The sequence below is a fragment of the Oncorhynchus gorbuscha genome, linkage group LG21 (assembly GCF_021184085.1).
Source record: "Oncorhynchus gorbuscha isolate QuinsamMale2020 ecotype Even-year linkage group LG21, OgorEven_v1.0, whole genome shotgun sequence".
Taxonomy (NCBI): Eukaryota; Metazoa; Chordata; class Actinopteri; order Salmoniformes; family Salmonidae; genus Oncorhynchus; species Oncorhynchus gorbuscha.
In genome coordinates this window covers 26326009-26347938 of record NC_060193.1, presented here as the reverse complement: position 1 = coordinate 26347938, position 21930 = coordinate 26326009, and the positions used below count along the sequence as shown (strand labels likewise).

The 21930-nt window shown below is 43.6% G+C and overlaps 1 protein-coding gene across 3 annotated transcripts in view; it reads left to right on the top strand.

The window, feature by feature from the left end:
• Positions 1-21930, top strand: part of LOC124007724 (DENN domain-containing protein 4C-like) — a 75016-nt gene that overhangs the window by 27099 nt on the left and 25987 nt on the right. For all 3 annotated transcript variants that reach the window (XR_006833998.1, XM_046318448.1, XM_046318447.1), the window contains exons 2-8: positions 2227-2537; positions 17037-17289; positions 17681-17750; positions 19469-19638; positions 20150-20391; positions 20627-20693; positions 20852-20910. Coding sequence is in view for 2 of the 3 variants with exons in the window: in XM_046318448.1 (XP_046174404.1) it covers positions 2239-2537; positions 17037-17289; positions 17681-17750; positions 19469-19638; positions 20150-20391; positions 20627-20693; positions 20852-20910 (1160 nt within the window). In the remaining variant the exon portion in view is untranslated. The remainder of the gene's footprint in view (positions 1-2226; positions 2538-17036; positions 17290-17680; positions 17751-19468; positions 19639-20149; positions 20392-20626; positions 20694-20851; positions 20911-21930) is intronic.

Sequence of the window (21930 nt, the reverse complement as noted above, 5' to 3'; positions counted from 1 at the left end):
AATAATTTGCGGTCTTCTGGCTGTGTATCTGTTTTGTTGCGCTCTCCCTCCAATGTTTCTTTTATCAACTGCAATGAACAAAAATATTAACGCAAGTGTTGGTCCCATGTTTCATGAGATGAAAAGAAAAATCGCCAACATTTTCTATAGCTTATTTCTTTCGAGAGAAAATTGCATATTCGTTTACATATCAATCAGTGAGCGTTTCTCCTTTGCCAAGATAATCCATCCACCTGACAGGTGTAGCATATCACAAAGCTGAGAAACGGCATGATCATTACACAGGTGCACCCTGTGCTGAACTATGAGAAGGCCACTTTAAAATGTGCGGTTTTGTCACAACACAATATCACAAATATCTCATGCCTTGAGGGAGCGTGCAATTGGCATGCTGGCTGTTGGAATGATTGGCTGGGCCTGGCTGCCCAGTGGGTGGGCCTATGCCCTCCCAGGCCCACCCATGGCTGCACCCCTTCCCAGTCATGTGTAATCCATATAATGAATGTATTTCAATTGACAGATTTTCCAACATGAACTGTAACTTAGTAAAACCTTTGAAATTGTTGCATGTTGCTTTAATTTTTTTGTTCAGTTTTCAATGCAAACTAGAGTCCGACATTAAAATTGGATCCAGATTATGAAGGCATTTGTTTTGTAGGGCCGACATTCAGGTTTGACACTCGATACTCTAAATGTGATGGGTTTGGTGTGTTTCTGCGTCGAGTATGGTGATATTTCAGTACTTCCGTGTGTGCTTGTTCACGCCATTTGTTTTTTCCTGTATTGTACTCGATAGCATCTCTCATCAACCTACACGTGAAACACTAGATAACTTCTGACCATACAAGTGTCAAGGACGAGGTCACAGTGCCGTGCTAAAAGTCTCTGAGACCGAGACTATTAAACACTGTTATGAAGTGGGCTACATTAAGTCCAGAGCCTGCCGGGTGCTCCTCCCTCAGTTCAGAGGGGCCACGTTTCTGCTCCTGCCCCTGCCCCATGCTGCAGCTGACTCACGACTGGAAAATGTCACTTCCTGCATGCTTTTCCACCTCTCTTTGAAGAGAATGGGATGTTTGCTTTCTTAGCTTTTCTTTCTTCCTTAGACAGCCGTTTGCTTCATTTTGCCGTATCCTCCTCCCAAAGCCCAGTGTTTTTCTTGGACGCCTGAATAACCTCTTTTTGCACCGTAAAGTAGTTATTCTAACTGTATAAATGAAAATAGTCCGTCTTTAGAAGTCCACCACTCTCCCACAAGCAAGGTAACCTGGGACTTCTGCTGCCATGTTATTTGAGACTACCGTTGACAGTATTTATGCCTGTGGTTATTGTGCACAGTAAATGGCTTGTTCAGGGAAGATGTTGAGGGACTTGAGTAATTTACAGACTATAACAAGTTATAGTTATAATATCTACCAGCAGAAGAAACAAGCTGTGATAGTTTCCAACCCCTCTCACTGAGAGCAGAGGGTTCGTGCTCCATTAGCTGTTAGACTAATTGCATCTAATTACTACCTCTATGCCATAGTGCTTGTTATGGCTAATTGATGGATCATTCTACTTCTACAGCAGGAAATCGAAGCATCTGATTAATCCTCGCCAAGCTTTAGCATATGGTCGTCTTGAATCTCGGGAAGCAAGCGTTTTTATATCCCAAGTGAATAGAATAACAGGACCCCATGCTCTCGTTTTCCAGAGGACGCTTTGTAAGACTCGTGTCATCTTGATTTATGCTTACAGTGGTGTTTTGCTGCATTCCGCTCGGCTCTGCCGCTCTCCTCTGCCTCTCCCTAGTCACCGACGCTCCGAACTCTCTCCATGTCCCTTAGTATGTGGACTGGGAAGTGATATACAGTGACAGGAGTGTTTGTGAATAAGTTGCGTAGTTTGACAAGACCCCTGTCATTCTTTAGGTATATTAAGTACTTTATGGTGGGATGCTGTTTAGACACGTATACAGTCATTAGGGATTCCACATACACTGTTAGAATGTAAAGGATTGTCCCATGGTGCCTGTGTGATATAAGGAGCAGGTCGTTCCCATGTGACTTGCTCTGTACCATTTATAGACTAAGACCTAGGCTACATTGCTCTTACAGAAGGCCTGGATAAGGCCCCAAATTCCATAGACATATCCCTACTTTGATAACAAACAAAAAACATGTTCCCATTCTCTGACCTCTAATCTCACTTTGGCCCTGCCCCACCTGCTTCTTCTCTCCCCAGGCACGACCAGCCATGATTGAGGACAAGGGCCACCGTGTGACCGACTACTTTGTGGTGGCCGGGCTGACGGACAAGTCCACGCCCCTGGAGCAGGACCTGTCGGAGACCAAGTCCAGCGGGCCTAAGGCGCCCATTACTGACCTGGCCGTCATCAACAAGTCGGCGGGAGAGACTGTTCCCGAGGGCTTCACCTGCATGGAGAGCACCTACAGTGGGCAGCAGGCCAACCTCAACCACGGCAGCCTTAAGAGCCACGAGCTGTTCCTCTGCTACAAGAGGGACCGCGACAAGCCCCCGCTCATCGACATTGGGTGAGTCCGTCTGTGTGCGCTCTACTGTGAAACCAAATGAAAAAAAAGGGTGTTTCACAATGGCATCATTAGGGTGAACTCTGAAACAGGTGCACCATAGCCTCAGAATCCCTTCCTCGTCCCAATGAGACCAATTACCAGAATAGTCATCTCTAACAGAGCTGCAAAGTACATCTACCTTAATCCCTTTCTTTGAAAACGACACCGATAGGAGAGAAAATTGTAATGAAAATTGCTTCTGGTCTATTATTGAGCTATTGTGGAAAAACCCTCTGCAATGTAGGCCTACTGCTTGCTTATTATTTGCAGTGCTTTTGGGTTATTTGCTAGATTAATTGAATGCCCCCCCCCCCCCCCCCCCAATTTGTGAAATAAATCACATTTAATTTTAAAGCACTTAACTTTCTATCGTGGAAATAACAGCACCCAAGTGGTGTTGCGTTTTGAAAGAGTGATGCCAACCACTGTCCTCAAATGAGTGTTTAGCCTTGATCCAGGGGGTTTGTTGGCGCCTGTCATTCTACGCTGTTAAATTTGCTAGCCACATATCTCCACTCTTCTTAACCAAAACAACAAGCTGGAGTTTCCAGTTACTTGGCTCGACTGATTGGGAACGCACATGTTTCTCTTCAACTGTCACTGACTAGAGTGTAAACAGCAGATCAAATATAAAGTGTTTACCCAAATAAATTACATAATCATATTCTGGTTAGTTATAGGCTAGTAAAGGACACTTACACTTCTTGGAGTGGAGAGCGAAAATTCCATCTTGGATTTAGGTAGTTCCAACTTAACATAATTATCTGAAATAGACATGGTTTGGGATGTGGAGACTTAGAATTCATTTTGTTGTTGAGCTCCTTGCAGGTTTGTGAGATTGAAGGATGAGAATAGAGGCGGGAAGCTTAAAGAGCTTGAACTATTGCCCCAAGGCTTCGTCTAGGCTTTGACTGCTAACTCAATCTAATGTAGAGATACAATCCAGACCCTTTATCCTAATACAGTTCTACTCCACAGCAGGCAAAGCGTGTTTAAATTGTCATTAAAACCCACATTACAACCAGTTTAATTATATAATTTCAACCAATTTCACCCCTGGGTCCATGTAGCTAATACCCACAGGGTCAAAAATTTCCACCAGTCATTGAGAGAAGCCATAGCCTTGGTTGAAGACAGACCCGGCACCAGGATAAAGTGACAAAGGCAGTTGAAATCGATGATGGGGCACAATCAGATCCTAAAATGAACTTTTTGGTTCACCAGCCATTTCAAAAATCTCCCAGCTACTCCAGATTTTTTATTTATAATTAATTTTTGTAATTTATACACACTTTTTTCCTCCCCAATTTTGAGATCACGTCCTTGTCTCATCGCTGAAACTCCTCAACGGGCTCGGGAGAGGCGAAGGTCGAGTCATGCGTCCTACGAAACATCCTTAACGCTCGCTTAACTTGGAGGTCAGCTGCACCAATGTGTCGGAGGAAACACTGTCCAACTGACGATCAAAGTCAGCTTGCAGGCGCCCTGCCCGCCACAAGGAGTCGCTAAAGCGACTCGAAAACCAAAGTTGTGCACCTGATTGACCCTATGTGAATGCAGCCATACACACAGCTAGCTGTCTTACCAAAATATTGCAAACTAAAGTATTAGCCTTGTCATTCATGCATAAAAACAAATACTGAATAGCAGTTTGGCTTAGAATACAGACACAACTGTGAATGCGAACAAATTAATGTGAACAGAACAAAACAGCGGTACCGTGTAGGCCTAGTAAACAACATATCAGATCAATGAAAACATTAAATAATCTATAGTGCCTTCGGAAACTATTGACACCCCTTGACTTTTTCCCCACATTTTGCTATGTTACAGCCTGAATTTAAAATGGATGAAAGCTTTTGTCACTGGCCTACACACAATACACCATAATGTCAAAGTGGAATTGTGTTTTTTGTCATTTTTACAAATGAATAAGTATTCTCCTTTGTTATGGCAAGGCTAAATAAGTTCAAATTTGCATAGAAAGTGGCATAGAGTGAGTTCATATATGTAACTATGTGCAATAATAGTGCTTAACATGATTTTTGAATTACTACCTCATATTTGTACCCCACACATAATTATCTGTAATGTCCCTGAGCAGGGAATTTCAAACACAGATTCAACCATAAAGACCAGGAAGGTTTTCCAATGCCTCACAAAGAAAGGCACCTATGATTTGAATATCCATTTGAGCATGGTAAAGTTATTAATTACACTTTGGATGGTGTCTATACACCCAGTCATGACAAAGATACAGGCGGCCTTCCTAACTCGGTTGTCGTAGAGCAGTGGTTCCCAAACCTTTTATAGTCCCGTACCCCTTCAAACATTCAACCTCCAGCTGCGTACTCCCTCTAGTAACTGGGTCTGCGCACTATCAAATGTTGTTTTTTGCCATCGTTGTAAACCTGCCACACACACTATACATTTACTAAACACAAAAATGAGGTTGAATTTTTGTCACAACCTGGCCTGTGGGAAGTGACAGAGGTCTTATAGGACCAGGGCACATATAATAATATAATAATACTAATAAATAGTTTTGGTCTTTATTTATGCTATCTTACAGATAAAAACATATTTATTCATAGATTGTGAATAACTCACCACATGTTAATGATAAGTGTGTGCTTGAAAGGATGCACGTAACTCTGCAATGTTGGGCTGGCTGTATTGGAGAGAGTCTCGGTCTTAAATCTTTTCCCATGCACAATCTGTGCCTGTATTTAGTTGTCATGCTAGTGAGGGCTGAGAATCTACTCTCACAAAGGGAGAGGTGGTTGCAAAGGGCATTGGTGTCTTAATAGCACGATTTGCCAAGGCAGGATACTCTGAGTGCAACCCTATCCAGAAATCTGGCAATGGCTTCTGATTTTAAATTAAATTTCTATAGAACTGCTTGTTGCAATTTCGACGAGGCTCTCTTGTTCAGATATCGGTAAGTGGACTGGAGGCAGGGCATGAATGGGATAACGAATCCAGTTGTTTGTGTCGTCCGTTTCGGAGATAGTACCCGCGTAATTGCGCACCCAGCTCACTCAGGTGCTTCGCTATATAATATTTGACATTGTCCGTAAGCTTGAGTTAATTTGCACACAAACAAATCCCACAATGATTGAAAGACCTGTGTTGTCCTTGTTAATGCAGACAGAGAAGAGCTCCAACTTCTTAATCAGCCTCAATTTTGTCCCACACATTGAATATAGTTGCGTAGAGTCACTGTAATCCTAGATTCAGATCTTTCAGGTGAGAATAAACTTTGCATCAACCCAAGCGGTCAGACAAGTGAAAATTTTGGTCAGTAAAGAAAACTAAGCTCGTCTCTCAATTCAAAAAAACATGTCAATACTTTGCCCCTTGACAACCAGCACACTTCTCTGTATGTTGTAAAAGCGTTACATGGTTGCTGCCCATAACATTACATAATGCAAAAAATACAGAAGAATTCAGGGGCCTCGCTTTAACAAAGTTAACCATTTTCACTGTAGTGTCCAAAACGTCTGGTCTGTGGTATGTAATGAGGAGCAACAAGATGCTGCACTTGACGCATAAATAAAACGACTTATTCCAGTTACTAATACGCACGCAACCATTGAGAAAATGACTGTAAAAACTGTTCAATCCCCTTGGATTGATGAGGAATTGAGGGATGAGGCAAAAGGTATGGCAATTAAGTCTGGCAGCCCAACTGATTGGCAAAACTTACTGCAAATGAAGAAATCATGTGACTAAACTAATTAAAAATAAACTACACTATGGAAGAAAGAAATTATGTAAAGAATCATAGTAAAAAGCTTTGTTGCACCTTCAATGAAATTTTGGGGATAAAAGCCAACTCTGCTCCTTCATTCATTGAATCAGATGGCTCATTCATCACGAAGCCCACTGATATTGCAAACTACTTTTAATGACTTTTTCATTGGCAAGCTAAGCAAACTTAGGGATGACATGCCAGCAACAAACGCTGACACTACACATTCAAGTATTTCGGACCAAATTATGAAAGATGGGAATTGTACTTTTGGAAGAGGTGAAAAAAATGATTGTTGTCCATCAAAAATGACATGCCACCGGGGTCTGACAATCTGGATGGAAAATTACTGAGGATAATAGCAGACGATGTTGCCACTCCCATTTGCCACATCTTCAATTTAAGCCTACTAGAAAGTGTGTGCCGTCAGGCCTGGAGGGAAGCTAAAGTCATGCCCCTACCCAAGAATAGTAAAGCCCCCTTGACTGGCTCAAATAGCCGACCAATCAGTCTGTTACTAATCCATAGTAAACTTCTGGAAAAATTGTTTGACCAGATTACAATGCTATTTCACAGTAAACAAATTGACAACAGAATTTCAGCATGCTTGTAGGGAAGAACACTCAACGAGCACAGCACTTACACAAATGACTGATTGGCTGAGAAATTGATCATAACATGATTGTGGGGGCTGTCTTGTTAGACTTCAGTGCAGCTTTTGTCATTATCGACCATAGTCTGCTGCTGGAAAAACGTATGTGTTACATTTAGGGTTACAAAGATCATGGGGACAAAGATCATACTTTTTTGTAGAAATGTCCTTTGGTCTGATGAAACAAAAATAGAACTGTTTGGCCATAATGCCCATCGTTAAGGAGGATGCTTGCAAGCCGAAGAACACCATCCCAGCCGTGAAGCACAGGGGTGGCAGCATCATGTTGTGGGGGTGCTTTACTGCAGGAGGGACTGGTGCACTTCACAAAATAGATAGCATCATGAGGTAGGAAAATTGTGTGGATATATTGAAGAAACATCTCAAGACGTCAGTCAGGAAGTTAAAGCTTGGTCGCAAATGGGTCTGCAAGTGGACAATGAAACCAAGCATACTTCCAAAGTTGTGGCAAAATGGCTTAAGGACAACAAAGTCAAGGTATTGGAGTGGACATCACAAAGCCCTGACCTCAATCCTATAGGACATTTCTGGGCAGGAGGAATGGGTCAAAATTCACCCAACTTATTGTGGGAAGCTTGTGGAAGGCTACACGAAACGTTTGACCCAAGTTAAACAATTTAAAGGCAATGCTACCAAAGACTAATTGAGTGTATGTGTGCACAACCGGTAATACCGTCTATATTCTGTTATGGCACGGTATGAAGTTATAGCAATCTGGATACTGCACAACCCTAGTGGGTAGGCTCTGCAAGCGGAGCTAGCTGGAGCTTGGCCGCATCATTGCTGTTGGGCTTGGCGGCGGCCTTGGTGGTTTGATGCTGCTGATCATCACTCTCCTTCTCGTTTGGCTTTGTTTGGGTACTTTGACAAAGCCAATTTCTGATGCCCATCATGGCAGATTAGCTGGTTCGAGCTAGCTAAATAGGCAAAGGCAGATAACACTAACGGAACTCTATAGTGGTGGGGTGTTTGGCAGAGTTGAGTGAAGCAGCTTCATTAAAAATTCATTAAATTAAATTAATTAAGCATTAAACCTGACCCCGCCTTTATGAATCAAAATCAAATATTATAGGCGGAGGCGTGTCACGTTATTCACTTAGCCTACAACAGATGAGAAGTGTCCCCCCCCTGCTTTTTATGGAAACACAGAGTCATACCTTACGGCTCTGGTGGCTCTCCATAGTCCCCCTACATATACCCTGTCACGCTCTGTCCATTATGCTGACACAGCACAGCGGAGATTGATTTTTTTCTGTCACTCAATTAGTTTAACTTTTTTGCTATACAGTGGGGCAAAAAAGGTATTTAGTCAGCCACCAATTGTGCAAGTTCTCCCACTTAAAAAGATGAGGCCTGTAATTTTAGGTACACTTCAACTATGACAGACAAAATGAGAGAAAAAAAAATCACATTGTAGGATTTTTAATGAATTTATTTGCAAATTATGTGTATAGTGACATAGTTAACTTGTGCCCCCTCAGTTTTAGTTTGGGGGGGCTAAGTCCCTTTTTGCCCCATCGTGGAGCCGGGACTGATTTGGTGTTTGAAAGTCTGGACACACGTGTTATGAACTGTAAGCCTCCTTCACTGGCTGACCTGGTAAATGTTTCAGAAGGATCCACTTCTTGTCAGAAAAGGGGGAGGTGGAATTGGGGATCAGGTCATAACATGTTTTTGGCTCAGTTCCGCTCTCCCATCCATCTCAGCCATATACGGATGGCTATTCCACATGCCATTATTCATCTCTGTCAGAAAGTTTCAACATAAGAATGGGCAAAATAATAAAAAATGGCACCTGTAAATTATTCATCGTCCTTCTGCTCTTCGTAGCAGTTGCAAGACCCCATTTCCTTGCCCCCCAGCCCCTGTTTTCAGTGTTTCACCATTGACTGTCACTGTTCCAACTTGTTCTTGTGTTAATTAGGAGTTCACTGGCACTTGTCCTTCCTATGCGGCCTCTTTGGATTCTTTCGCCTCCCGTTCAGAATGAATGGTGCACCGGCTGCCAGATACAAAACATGAGGGCCTGGGACCTGTCTGTGTTCCTTCTCATGTCACAAAGTGTCCCCTCCTTGGCTCCTGTGACCTTCCCAGGATTGCAATTACTTGGTACAAGGAGGGCAAGGCTATTGGCTGTGCCCAAGGCATGCTGCACATAAGAGACTCTGTCAAATCCTTGAAGGATATATGGTCGGCGGAAGCAAGGATTTGACTTTGCTAGTAACGTTGCTTTGGAACTCCTGCAGTAATTGCTGTCAACCAGAGTATAGGTTGTAGTGGTAGACTGATTGCATTCCTGATTACATCTAGATTCCTGTTTTTAACCATAAAAAAAAATGTTACCCTTATTTTACCAGGTAAGTTGACTGAGAACACATTATGATTTACAGCAATGACCTTGGGAATAGTTACAGGGGAGAGGAGGGGGATTAATGAGCCAATTGGAAGCTGGAGATGATTAGGTGGCCATAATGGTATGAGGGACAGATTGGGAATTTAGCCAGGACACCGGGGTTAACACCCCTACTCTTACGATACGTTCCATGGGCTCTTTAGTGACCACAGAGAGTCAGGACACCCGTTTAACGTCCCATCCAAAAGACTGCACCGTACACATGACAATGTCCCTAATCACTGCCCTGGGGCATTGGGATATATATATATATTTTTTTTAGACCAGAGAAAGGAGTGCCTCCCACTGGCCCTCCAACACCTCTTCCAGCAGCATCTGGTCTCTTGTCCAGGGACCATCCAGGACCAACCCTGCTTAGCTTGAGGCAAGCCAGCAGTGGGATGCAGGGTGGTATGCTGCTGGCCTGTGTGGGTGGATGCAGTGAGGTAGTTTTAAAAACCATTGCATGCTGAAATCTGAAGACTTGCATTTTGATAATACTTTTAATACACAAAATATTGCTTTGCCTTTTGGTCAACCTCCTCATGTTGTGCAGTACTTTAGAAACATCAATGCATGATAGTGCTGCGCTAGAATGTGTCATTCTCCAGTTTGCTCTCTACTGTCTGGAAGGTTGAAATTAGTCATGTGCCACAGATGTCTGACTTAGATCGTCCAGTGAAGAGGCTGACCAGGAATAGTTCTATCCAGAGGAAGAACTGACTCGGTAAAGGGGAAGCCTGGATGGAAAACCAGCCTTTACTTCAGAAACAGGCAGTTCTGGCCACAAGCCCCCCCCCCCAACCCCCTTTTAATACTGTACAAACTACCAAAGTTCCTCAACACAAATAGAAAACCATGATTACTTGTCATAGCTATATTTCTTCTAAACATGCCCTAGGAGGGCAAGTGGAGATAACTGTACCTTGCATTAAACTGTGTGTTTTCAATATATGGATGAAGCGATGACACATTCACCCACCCCATCATACATCCCTCTACCTGTGAGAGTGTACTTGATCTCACAGCGAATCGGGGGGTAGCCCGACCTGTCAGTTCAACACCTTAGCCCTTACACCAAGAGGTCCAAATCCCTTTGAGGTTGCTAAATGTTGTACTAAGGTTGCTAGAATATGTTCGGCCACAGTACCTAGTCTCTGGCCTGAGTGTCAGTCTGTTGGTGCTACCGTACCAACTCCTTGTAACTTATTGTCTTGCCAATAATGTCTGGCTTGACAATGACCTCAGTGGAGTTGACGAGCACAAACAGATCTGGGACCATTCTACCTAGTGTCTAGCCTGCCATGTTGAGCTCTGTTCACTTCAGAACCCTGTTTGGTTCACTTCTGAGGCTATGGAGGAGACTGAACAAGTTTCTCAACAATTCCTTGAGAAGAAACCACAGATATTCCCCAACCATCAGAAAATATTCACGCTCTTCCTTTGAGGTTTGCCTTCGCTGCATGTTTTTGTTTCCAGTGGCATGTGACATTATGTGGCCAGAGTGGGAGGTGCGTAGAAATGACCCCTATTGACTTGACTTGAAATATGACCACACTGAACTTGCAAAATGTTGCGCCGTGGAAACAAATCAAGATTCCTATATAAAAATACCTGTTTATTTACCATTTGTATTTGTTTTCTGAAGAATAATTTATAGTATGTATTGGAGTTAAACTCTAGAGAAAGCTCAGTTAAACCTGCATAAGTTTACTGTGGTAGCATATGCCTACTAGTTGAGACTGTCTGCATAGAGCGCGAGAGTGAGCATTCTGGTTTAGTGTGGCTCTGATTGTGTGGGCAGGAGTCATTCTGCTGCCAGCACTTTGACAGAGAGCAGAGTGGTGCAATCTCAGCTTCCTCACATGCTGTTGACACTCCGGCCTGTTGAATGCAAGTCAAAGGCAAGCCACATGAGCGAAGACGGGATCCTGTCTCAACTCTCGCTCCTCTTTCTGTCACTCTACCCTGCTCTCTACCTCGCTTCCTCTCTCTCATTCCCTCTACCTCCCTCTTTGACTATCTGGCCATCTTTTGCACTTCTTTCTCTGCAGTTTGCTTACAGTGCAAATGGATATCTAACATTGACACCAATTAAAAACGCTGCATAGGGCAGTTCCCCTGTGGACCTATATGGCCTCAGGACAGACTTGTCATCGAAGGCCATGGGATAGTTGGTGGTACAAATAGGATTTGGCCATGAATGAATTACATTCCTGCTCTCTAGGTCACTCTAAATGCACTGTATGTGGAATCCCTCTATTATGCTACTTGCCTAAGGCCAGGCAACAATGGATGGCAGTACTTTTGTTAGCGGGTGGGTACATTTATGAAACTGGACCCAAGGTTATCTCAGCTTGAGCCCAGACGCTCCATTGTGATACAAGGTCATGGTGATTTGATCACCCATTGTTGCACTCCGATACATCGTAGGCTAACGTATTTAGATGGCAGTTGAAACCGAGCAGCTGTGTTAGTTGTCACACACTGCGGGATATGATGGTATTTCATCTTTTTCATGCACTTTCATTCTTTCCAGTTTATGAAAGACTGTACCTGTCCACAGAAGTGCATAAATCATTGCTCCCCAACCTCCAGTCTGCTTCACCATTTGTAAAATAATTCTGATCTGTGTTCGGCCTGATTACCAGCAACGATACAGCCCACAGGGAGGAGGTGAGGGCCCTGGTGGAGTGGTTCCAGAAAATGAACCTCAACGTCAACAAAACGAAGGAGCTCTTTGTGGACTTCAGGAGACAGCAGAGGGAGCAGCCCCCATCCACATCGACGGGGCCGCGGTGAAGGTGGTGAAAAGCTTCAAGATCCCCGACGTAGACATCATTGACAATCTGAATGGTCCACCCACACTGATAGTATGGAGAGTAAGGCGCAACAGGGGGCTGGTGAAATTTGGTTCGGCCCCGAAGACCCTTACAATCTTTGACACATGCACCATTGAGAGCATTCTGTCAGGCTGTATCACCGCCTGGTATGACAACTGCACAGTCCGCAACCACAGGGCGCTCCAGGGCGCTCCCTTCAGGACATCTGCACCACCCGGTGTCACTGGAAGGTCAAGAAGATCATCAAGCTTCAGAGCCAAGGCCTGTTGACCTCACTATCATCCAGAAGGTGGGACTGAGAGACAGAAGCTGTTTTTCAATATCATCACTCTCGCCATCACTAGCCGACCTCCACCCAGTACCCTGCCTTTAATTAAGTCACTGACACTCACCGGCTACCACTCGGTTACTCATCCGTGCACCTTAGAGGCTGCTGCTCTATGTTCATATACATCAAATAAAATGTTATTGGTCACATACACATGGTTAGCGGGTGTTTTTTTTGGGTGTAGCAAAATGCTTGTGCTTCTAGTTCCGACTGTGCTGCAATAACTAACAAGTAATATCTAACAATTCCACAACAAATACCTAAACACACAAATCTAAGTAAAGGAATGGAATAAGAATATTTAAATAAATGGATGACTAATGACAGAGCGGCATAGGCTAAGATGCAATAGATAGTATAGAATACAGTATATACATATGAGATGAGTAATTCAAGGTATGTAAACATTATTAAAGTGGCATTATTAAAGTGACTAGTGTTCCATTTATTAAAGTGGCCAAGGATTTCAAGTCTATGTAGGCAGCAGCCTCTCTATGCTAGTGATGGCTGTTTAACAGTCCGATGGCCTTGAGATAGAAGCTGTTTTTCAGATTCTGTAGGTGTCCTGGAGAGCAGGTAGTTTTCCCCTGGTGATGTGTTGTGCAGATAGCACTATACTCTAGAGAGCCCTGTGGTTGCGGGGGGTGCAGTTGTCGTTCCAGGCGGTGTTACAGCCCAACAGGATGCTCTCAATTGTGCATCTGTAAAAGTTTGATGGTAATAGGTGCCAAGCCAAATTTCTTCAGCCTCCTGAGGTTGAACCTCCTTCACCACACTGTCTGTGTGCATGGACCATTTGTTTGTCTGTCATGTTTGCGCAGAGGAACTTAACTTTCCACCTTCTCCACTGCTGTCCCTTCTATGTGGATAGGGGGGTGCTCCCTCTGCTGTTTCCTGTAGTCCACAATCATCTCCTTTGTTTTGTTGATGGAGAGGTTATTTTCCTGACACCATCGTTGTTGTTGGTAATCAAGATTGATTACTTGTGTGTGATTGCCTGGAGAACCTGCCACATACGTTTTGTGTCTGAGCCGTTGAATTGCGACTCCACTTAGTCTCTATACTGACATTTTGCTTGTTTGATTGCCTTGCGGATGGGAATAACTACTGTCGTGGAAATGTCCTCTATTTACCAAATCATGGAGCAAAACACACACAAGTCAGTTAGTTATCAAAGTCCATCTTTAATTATATGAGCTCTATCACAATCCTGTGACTCTCAGATAAATTCAGTGTCTCCCAATGAATTCTCTGAGAGCCCCCTTACAATGCAACTGAGATCCTTTAATAGCAAAGAACACACATCGTCAGACAGCATAGACATAATAAATCGTTCAGCTTTGTCTCCTTACTCAAACCCCAGAACCATAAACCAATCCTCCATATCAACAGGCATATATCAAATTGTCATTTAGATACAACCAATTCTAAACACAACCAATCCTGGACAAGCTCACGGAGAGGAGAGTGAGGCTATAGGTTAAGATAAAAACTACATTAGAGGGAGCATAGAATGATTCCAGACACCGCCACCCTCCTTTCCCCACTGGGAAAGGTAGGGAGTAAAAGATGTTTACACATGATGACACTTTGACCTCTCCCCTCTCTGCTGCCCATGCAACTTAGTCTTGACAGAACAGATAACTGCAACCTCGCCACAGTATTATACAAAAATACCATTCTGATGAGAAGTAACTTACACACATTTGATGAATATAAAACATCTTACATATGTTACCAACAAATTCTGAATCTTCCACGACACTACGCTGTTTGTATTCGGCCATATTCCCAGTCACCGTTCTATGGTTAAATGCTGTGGTTTGCGTTTTCAGTTTTGCACGAATGCAGCCTTCTATCAACAGTATCTGGTTAGGGTAGGTTTAAATATTCACAGTGTGTACAACATCTCCTATATATTTCCTGAGAAACTCACTCACCGAATCGGCGTATTATTATTCTATGAGGCTACCCGGGAACATATCCCAGTCCGCTTGATCAAAACAATCTTGAAGCGTGGATTCCGATTGGTCAGACCAGCATTGAATACTCCTTTGCACGGGTACTTCCTGTTTGAGTTTCTGCCTATATGAAGGGAGGAGCAAAATGGAGTTGTGGTCATGTATGCATCACAGAAGATAGTGTAACAGTGATCCAGTGTTTTTCCTGGGTGAGTGCTACAGTCGATATGCTGATAGAATTTAGGTAGCCCTGTTCTCAAATTTGCTTTGTTAAAATCCCCAGCTACAATAAATACAGCCGCGGATATATGGTATCCAGTTTGCATAAAGTCCAGTGAAGTTCCTTGAGGGCCGTCGTGTTATCGGCTTGAGGGGAACACTGGTCGCTTTAATAATGTTTACATACTCTTTTACCCATTTCATATGTATATACTGTATTCTAGTCCATCCTATTCAACTATTGCTGTGCATATAATATTCTATTCACATATTCAAATATCATCTACAGTACCAGTCAATAATATATGCCATTTAGCAGACGCTTTTATCCAAAGCGACTTACAGTCATGTGTGCATACATTCTATGTATGGGTGGTCCCGGGGATCGAACCCACTACCCTGGCGTTACAAGCGCCATGCTCTACCAACTGAGCTACAGAAGTCCCACTAAGCCCAAACCAGATGGGATGGTGTATCGCTACAGAATGCTGTGGTAGTCAAGCTGGTTAAGTGTGCCTTGAATTCTAAAGAAATCACTGACAGTGTACCCACAAAGTACACCTACACGCCATCACACCACCTCCTTCATGCTCCACAGTATGAAACACACATGCAGATATTTATTCCTTTCATCACATTCCCAGTGGGTCAGAAGTTTAAATACACTCCATTAGAATTTGGTAGCATTGTCTTTAAATTGTTTAACTTGGGTCAAATGTTTCGAGTAGCCTTCCACAAGCTTCCCACAATACGTTGGGTGACTTTGTTGTCCTTAAGCCATTTTGCCACAACTTTGGAATTATGCTTCGGGTCATTGTCCATTTGGAAGAACCATTTGCGACCAAGCTTTAACTTCCTGATAGATGTCTTGAGATGTTGCTTCAATATATCCACATAATTTTCCTCCCTCATGATGCCATCTATTTTGTGAAGTGCACCAGTCCCTCCTGCAGCAAAGCATCCCCACAACATGATCCTGTTACCCTCGTGCTTCATGGTTGGGATGGTGTTCTTTTGCTTGCAAGCCTACCCCTTTTTCCTCAAAACATAACGATTGTCATTCTGGCCAACCAGATCAATTTTATTTTCATCAGACCCGAGGACATTTCTCCAAAAAGTACGTCTTTGTCCCCATGTGCAAACCGTAGTCTGGCCTTTTTATGGTGTTTTTGGAGCAGTGGCTTCTTCCTCGCTGAGCAGCCTTTCGGGTTATGTCGATATAGGACTCATTTTTACTGTGGATATAGGTACTTTTGTACCAGTTTCCTCCAGCATCTTCACAAGGTCCTTCGCTGTTGTTCTGGGATTGATTTGCACTTTTCGCACCAAAGTACGTTCATCTCAAGGAGACAGAACGAGTCTCCTTCCTGAGCGGTATGACGGCTGCGTGGACCCACAGTGTTTATATTTGCGTACTATTCTTTGTACAGATGAACGTGGTACCTTCAGGCGCTTGGAAATTGCTCCCAAGGATGAACCAGACTTGTGGAGGTCTACTATTGTTTTCTGAGGTCTTGGCTGATTTTCTTTTGATTTTCCCATGATGTCAAGCAAAGAGGCACTGAGTTTGAAGGTAGGCCTTGAAATACATCCACAGGTACACCTCCAATTGACTCAAATAATGTCAATTAGCCTATCAGAATCTTCTAAAGCCATTACATAATTTTCTGGAATTTTCCAAGCTGTTTAAACTTCGTCAACTTAGTGTATGTAAACTTCTGACCCACTGGAATTGGGATACAGTGAAATAATCTGTCTGTAAACAATTGTTGGAAAAATGACTTGTGTCATGCACAAAGTAGATGTCCAAACCGACTTGCCAAAACTATAGTTTGTTAACAAGAAATTTGTGGAGTGGTTGAAACACTTTGGTTGGAGTTTATGTAAACTTCCGACTTCAACTGTACATCGGACTCTGACATTGCTCGTCCTAATATTTCTCTATTTCTTGATTCCATTCTTTTACTTTTAGATTTCTGTGCATTGTGTCTAGTTAGATATTACTGCACTGTTGGAGCTAGGAACACAAGCATTTTACCCGCAGTAACATCTGCTAAACGTGTATTCGACCAATAGAATTTGATTTGAATGTATTATTCATGTGGATGTGCATGAATATGTGTACGTCATTGGCTCATTGTTGAGTGTGAGTGTGTCTCGGGTGCTCTACGATGATTATGGCGTAGGTCTCGTTTGTGAATGTGTTTGGTGTTGTATGTATTAATGAGTGTGTGGGTGTATGTGAATATTTACATAGTCATTGACTCATATGGTTGTCTCTCTCTCACAGTGTGTTATACGAAGGGAAGGAGCGTCTCATCCAGGGCTGTGAGGTCATTCAGGCCACGCCGTACGGCCGGTGTGCCAACGTCAACAACAGCTCTGCCACCTCGCAGCGCATCTTCATCACCTTCCGCCGCGCGCCGCCCGTTCAGCCCCAGAACTCACTGGCCGTCACCGACATCTGCGTCATCGTCAGTAGCAAGGGCGAGACTCCGCCGCACACCTTCTGCAAGGTGGACAAGAACCTCAACTGTGGCATGGTGAGTCCTCCGGTCCTCTGTGGCTCAGTTGGTAGAGCATGGCACTTGTAACGCCTGGATTGTGAGTTTGAATCCCGAAATAGTCCGCACGCATGACTGTGGTTAAAATAATCTGCCAGATGTCATATACTTTACCATTGGTAATGAACTAAAGCCCACATGCTCAATTTCTCCAACACATTTATATATATTTTTAATGGTTTTCAACATTTCATTCCCTGAAAGGATCTTCACCTTAAAAGTAGGGTTTTGGGAGGAATGTATGGGGCTGGAATATACCTATTATGAAATGTAGGCCATGGCACTCACCCCGAGTACGTCCTGTTGAAATTAAGCATTGAAAATGTTGTTTCGAGCCCAAACTCACATGGTCTTATTGTTCATCCTCCAGTGGGGCTCCAGTGTTTTCCTGTGCTACAAGAAATCAGTGTCCGCGTCCAACTCCATCAATTACAAAGCCGGTGAGTCTTCTTTGTCGTCTCTCGTCTACCATCTTTTCACATCGGTCTGCCTGTTTTGTTCACATTGACGCATAGTTATTATTTCCTGGCCTTTGTTCAATGCCGTTTACCATAATATTTCCCGCTTGCTTCGCGCCTGAGTCGACTTCAAAGTAATTGTATGTTGATCTCTTATGATTGATCTGAATTGACAGGAGCTTTCCGTGTGCTGTAGATAAGACTAAAGGCACTGGTGTATGCCAGCGCCGTTATCTGTCACTCAAATACCTGGAAACGGATGATTCCTGGGAAATGGCATGACTCATTTGGGGGTTTTGTCGCTCTTCTGATTCTTAAGATATGGGCTGCGTCTCAAATGGCACTCTATTCCCAACAGGCCCTGGTCAGAAGTGGTGCACTATATATGGAATTATGGTGCCATTTGGGACACAGTCCTAGTTTCAAATCAGTGCATCTATCTGGAGTTTAGAAAAAGGCAGAGCCTCACATATTAGACTGTCTCACGGCAACTCAGAACTCTTAATGCTCCGAGTGTTTCTCATCAGCATTCCAAGCCTTATTTCGGGTCCCCATTTATTTCAAGGTGGAAAGCGTTGTCATTGTGCACAATTGCAATTGCCCTCTTCTTCGCGTTTTGGTTTTCCACTTTAATGACCGCCAAACAGGTTCTTATGGAAAATAGAATAGCATGTGTTCTTACTATACACTAGGAAAGGTAATGTTTCTGAGGACAGCTAGCCCAGAATCAGACATTTTGTAAGGCCCTAGTCAGCTGGTTTCCCTCCATGTACCAGTATCCACAATCTTGTAAATACAGCGGAGTTGTTCCCTGCCTCGCACTTGCTACTTTCTGAGGTCAGAGCTGGGTGTTGGCTTAGACGGGCCCCTGTTCAGATACTGCGCACATACGCCTTATCTCCACTAGGCCTTCCTGTGAGATGACGCTTTTTATTCTCCAGACTACTTCCTACCCCGCCTCCTCTTTCGGTCTCTTTATTTTGACAGCGTTCTCTGGAATTCACAAAAGGCCACGGGTGACACAGGCCTTGATCAGCAAAGTGTTATCCTCTTGAAAATAATGTGTTCTGTATCTCAGCACACTGGCTGATGTCAATGAAAATATGACGAAGGGAAATGGGGTTTGATTTTATTCCAACAGCCAAGTGAGCCAATGTTTGTCCTTCCTTCCCTTCTCCAGTCTTCACTTCATATATGTTATTATTGTGTAGTGGGATCTGTAGACATACTTGTCCTTGGTGTATGTAGTCTAGTGCTTTCAGTGTAACCCAAGGAAATGAATGTTACATGTATGGATGTCTTTTGGGTGTTGGACCATTCTTTGTACACACAGGAAACTGTTGAGCGTTAAAAAATAAAAACGGCAGCGTTGCAGTTCTCGACACACACCAGTGGCGCCTGCCACCCCGTTCAAAGGCACTTACATTTTTGGTCTTGCCCATTCACCCTCTGAATGGCACACACAGACAATCCATGTCTCAAGGCTTAACAATCCTTCTTTAACCCGTCTCCTCCCCTTCATCTACACTGATTGAAGTGGATTGAACAAGTGACATCAATAAGGGATCATAGCTTTCACCTGGTCAGTCTATGTCATGGAAAGAGCAGGTGTCCTCAATGTTTTGTACACTCAGTGTATGTCTTATGTGTCACTTGCCATATGAAAAAAGATGGCTTGATTGCTCTCTCTCCTCCTCCAGGCCTCATCTTCCGCTACCCAGAGGATGACTATGAGTCCTTCCCCCTGTCTGAGTCTGTGCCCCTGTTCTGCCTCCCCATGGGGGCTAAGATCGAGTGCTGGGCCCCCAACACACGCTACCCTCTGCCCGTCTTCTCCACCTTTGTGTTAACCAACTCCTCTGGGGAAAAGGTAGGTGTAACAGCAATGGCATTATATCAGTTAACGTGATTTACAATGAATCGTGAATAGATAGTTATGGATGGCTGGAACTGAACAGCCCTGTCATACTGTTGATTTGATTGACAGCTGTAATAGTCAACATTCGAGTCTCACTTCCTGAGTTGCATGTGACATGGGGTGACTGTGGGAATGGGTAGAATAATTTGTTTCCTCATCAGGCTGTGTGTTTCACTGCACCTCAATGTCAGCTGCCGCTTGAGCAAACTACAATCTGATCACAAGTTTTGTCCCAACCCACGTCACATCTCTCTGAGCTAGAGTAATGAATTTGGACTTTGTTGTGTAAACGGTGAATGCCAGTTGAGATGGCGGGTGGCGTTCAACGTAAACGGATTTATCAATTTAGTGTAAAGTGTGCTCAAACGCTACTCCACCATATCATTAAAATGCGTGAAACGCGTTTGTTAACGTCCCTTATGTTAACGCAGGAATCAATCTGTTATAATTTGCTCTGTCCCAGATGTACGGCGCAGCCATCCAGTTCTACGAGGTCTACCCCATAGATCTCCTCAGTGAGAAGCAGAAGGTGCAGCTGGGCCTGCTCACCACCGTGGAGAAGAAGGTGATCCCCAACCGGACAGTCAACACCAACAAGTGCATCTGCCTGCTCTCCCGCTGGCCCTTCTTCGAGTCTTTCCGCAAGTTCCTCATGTTCCTCTACAAGCTGTCCGTCTCGGGTCCCCACCCGCTGCCCATCGAAAAGTAAGGATTGCGTCATTTGTCAAGTTGGAGGCTTGGTTTAGGTTGTGGTTTGCACTTTTGGGACTATTTCATTGGTTCCATTGTACCAGGACAACTAAATCAGGCGCAGCTCAAGATGTATGTGTTTTATACATGTATTTGAGTTTTTATAAATTCATTTGATAGTTTGGAGAGGGGTAGGTGGGTGTTGGTAGAGACTAATGTGGCTGTGTTTGCTGCTTTGTTTCTTTGACAGGCACATCTCGCACTTTATGCACAACGTGTCCTTCCCTTCACCTCAGAGGCCCAGAATCTTGGTCCAAGTGAGATGCCATAGTTTTTTTTTTGTGTGTTGGAGAGGGAAGTTTGTTGGTGTTTTTGCATCTGTGTCTGTACCTTTATGTGAATGAATGTGTTTGATGTGTGTAGAAAAAAAAAACTTGTCATGGCAGAGTGACATTTTTTTGGTTTTCTCTTTCAGCTCTCTGCACACGACACCTTGATGCTCGCACAACCTGTGTGTACTCCTCTCCCTCTCAGGTACGACTGATTTAAAGCTGGCTGAATGGATCAATGCGAGTGTGTGTTCTCCTGGACATTATCGGCTTTCTCAAAGGCCCATTCTGATTTTGTACTTGCACACATTTAGAACACAAACACACACAATGAAAAATCAGAACCGTCACCGTATCCTCGTAGCTTCGTTTCAGACGGTACGTCCTCTCCACAAGTTTAGAGCTGTGAAAGTCTAGGCTTCAGGAACAGAAAGAGAAACTGGGCCCAGTTATTGTTATCATTGCAGATCATCAACCACATATTTTCCAGAGGAAATGCCAGGGTTAGAAAAAAATCAATCATCCAGCACCCTCCAAAGGTTCTAGTTTGGTAATGCAAAACGCATTCATTCATGTCAGTTTTCCGAGGTCAAATAGTCATGCTTTGAAACAGCCAATAGAAAACAGGCATTGGGACTGCCAGAAACAGCACTGCCTGTCTGTCACATTGTGGACAGGTCCTTCATTATTAAGTGCATAAGCCCAGCCTGTACATATGAAATAAACTGTTATGCTGCCATTGCATTCTGCCAACAAACCTCAAAATGTTCTGAAAATACCAGATGTTCCATCATTATCATCAGGCTCTTTCCTCTCCAGGTTTATAATTTCAGAGTGGAATATGTTGTTGTTGGTCAGCTAGAGAGGTCATGACTTTGGGGACTGGAAGACTTGCTGGCTGGTGCCTTTGGACCAGATTTACAAGTGTTTGCGGCTTTGGAAAGTTTCAACTTGTTATTCTCTGAAAAGAAAAGTACATTCCCCTGAAAATGTAACCTGATCTTTTCTCAATCCAGTTTACCTTCACCCCCTTCCTTACTTATTTAACCACACACTTTCTCAGTGCACCTGTACCAATTACAAACCTCCCTTCAAAGACGGCTGCCCTTCATCCAATCCAACCTTTGATGACCCACCCATTGTATCCCTGAGTCTGGTTTGAATGGTTTCCCCAATCCTTCTGTGCTCCTCTGTACCCAACTTGCCTCTCATCCCCTCCTGTCTC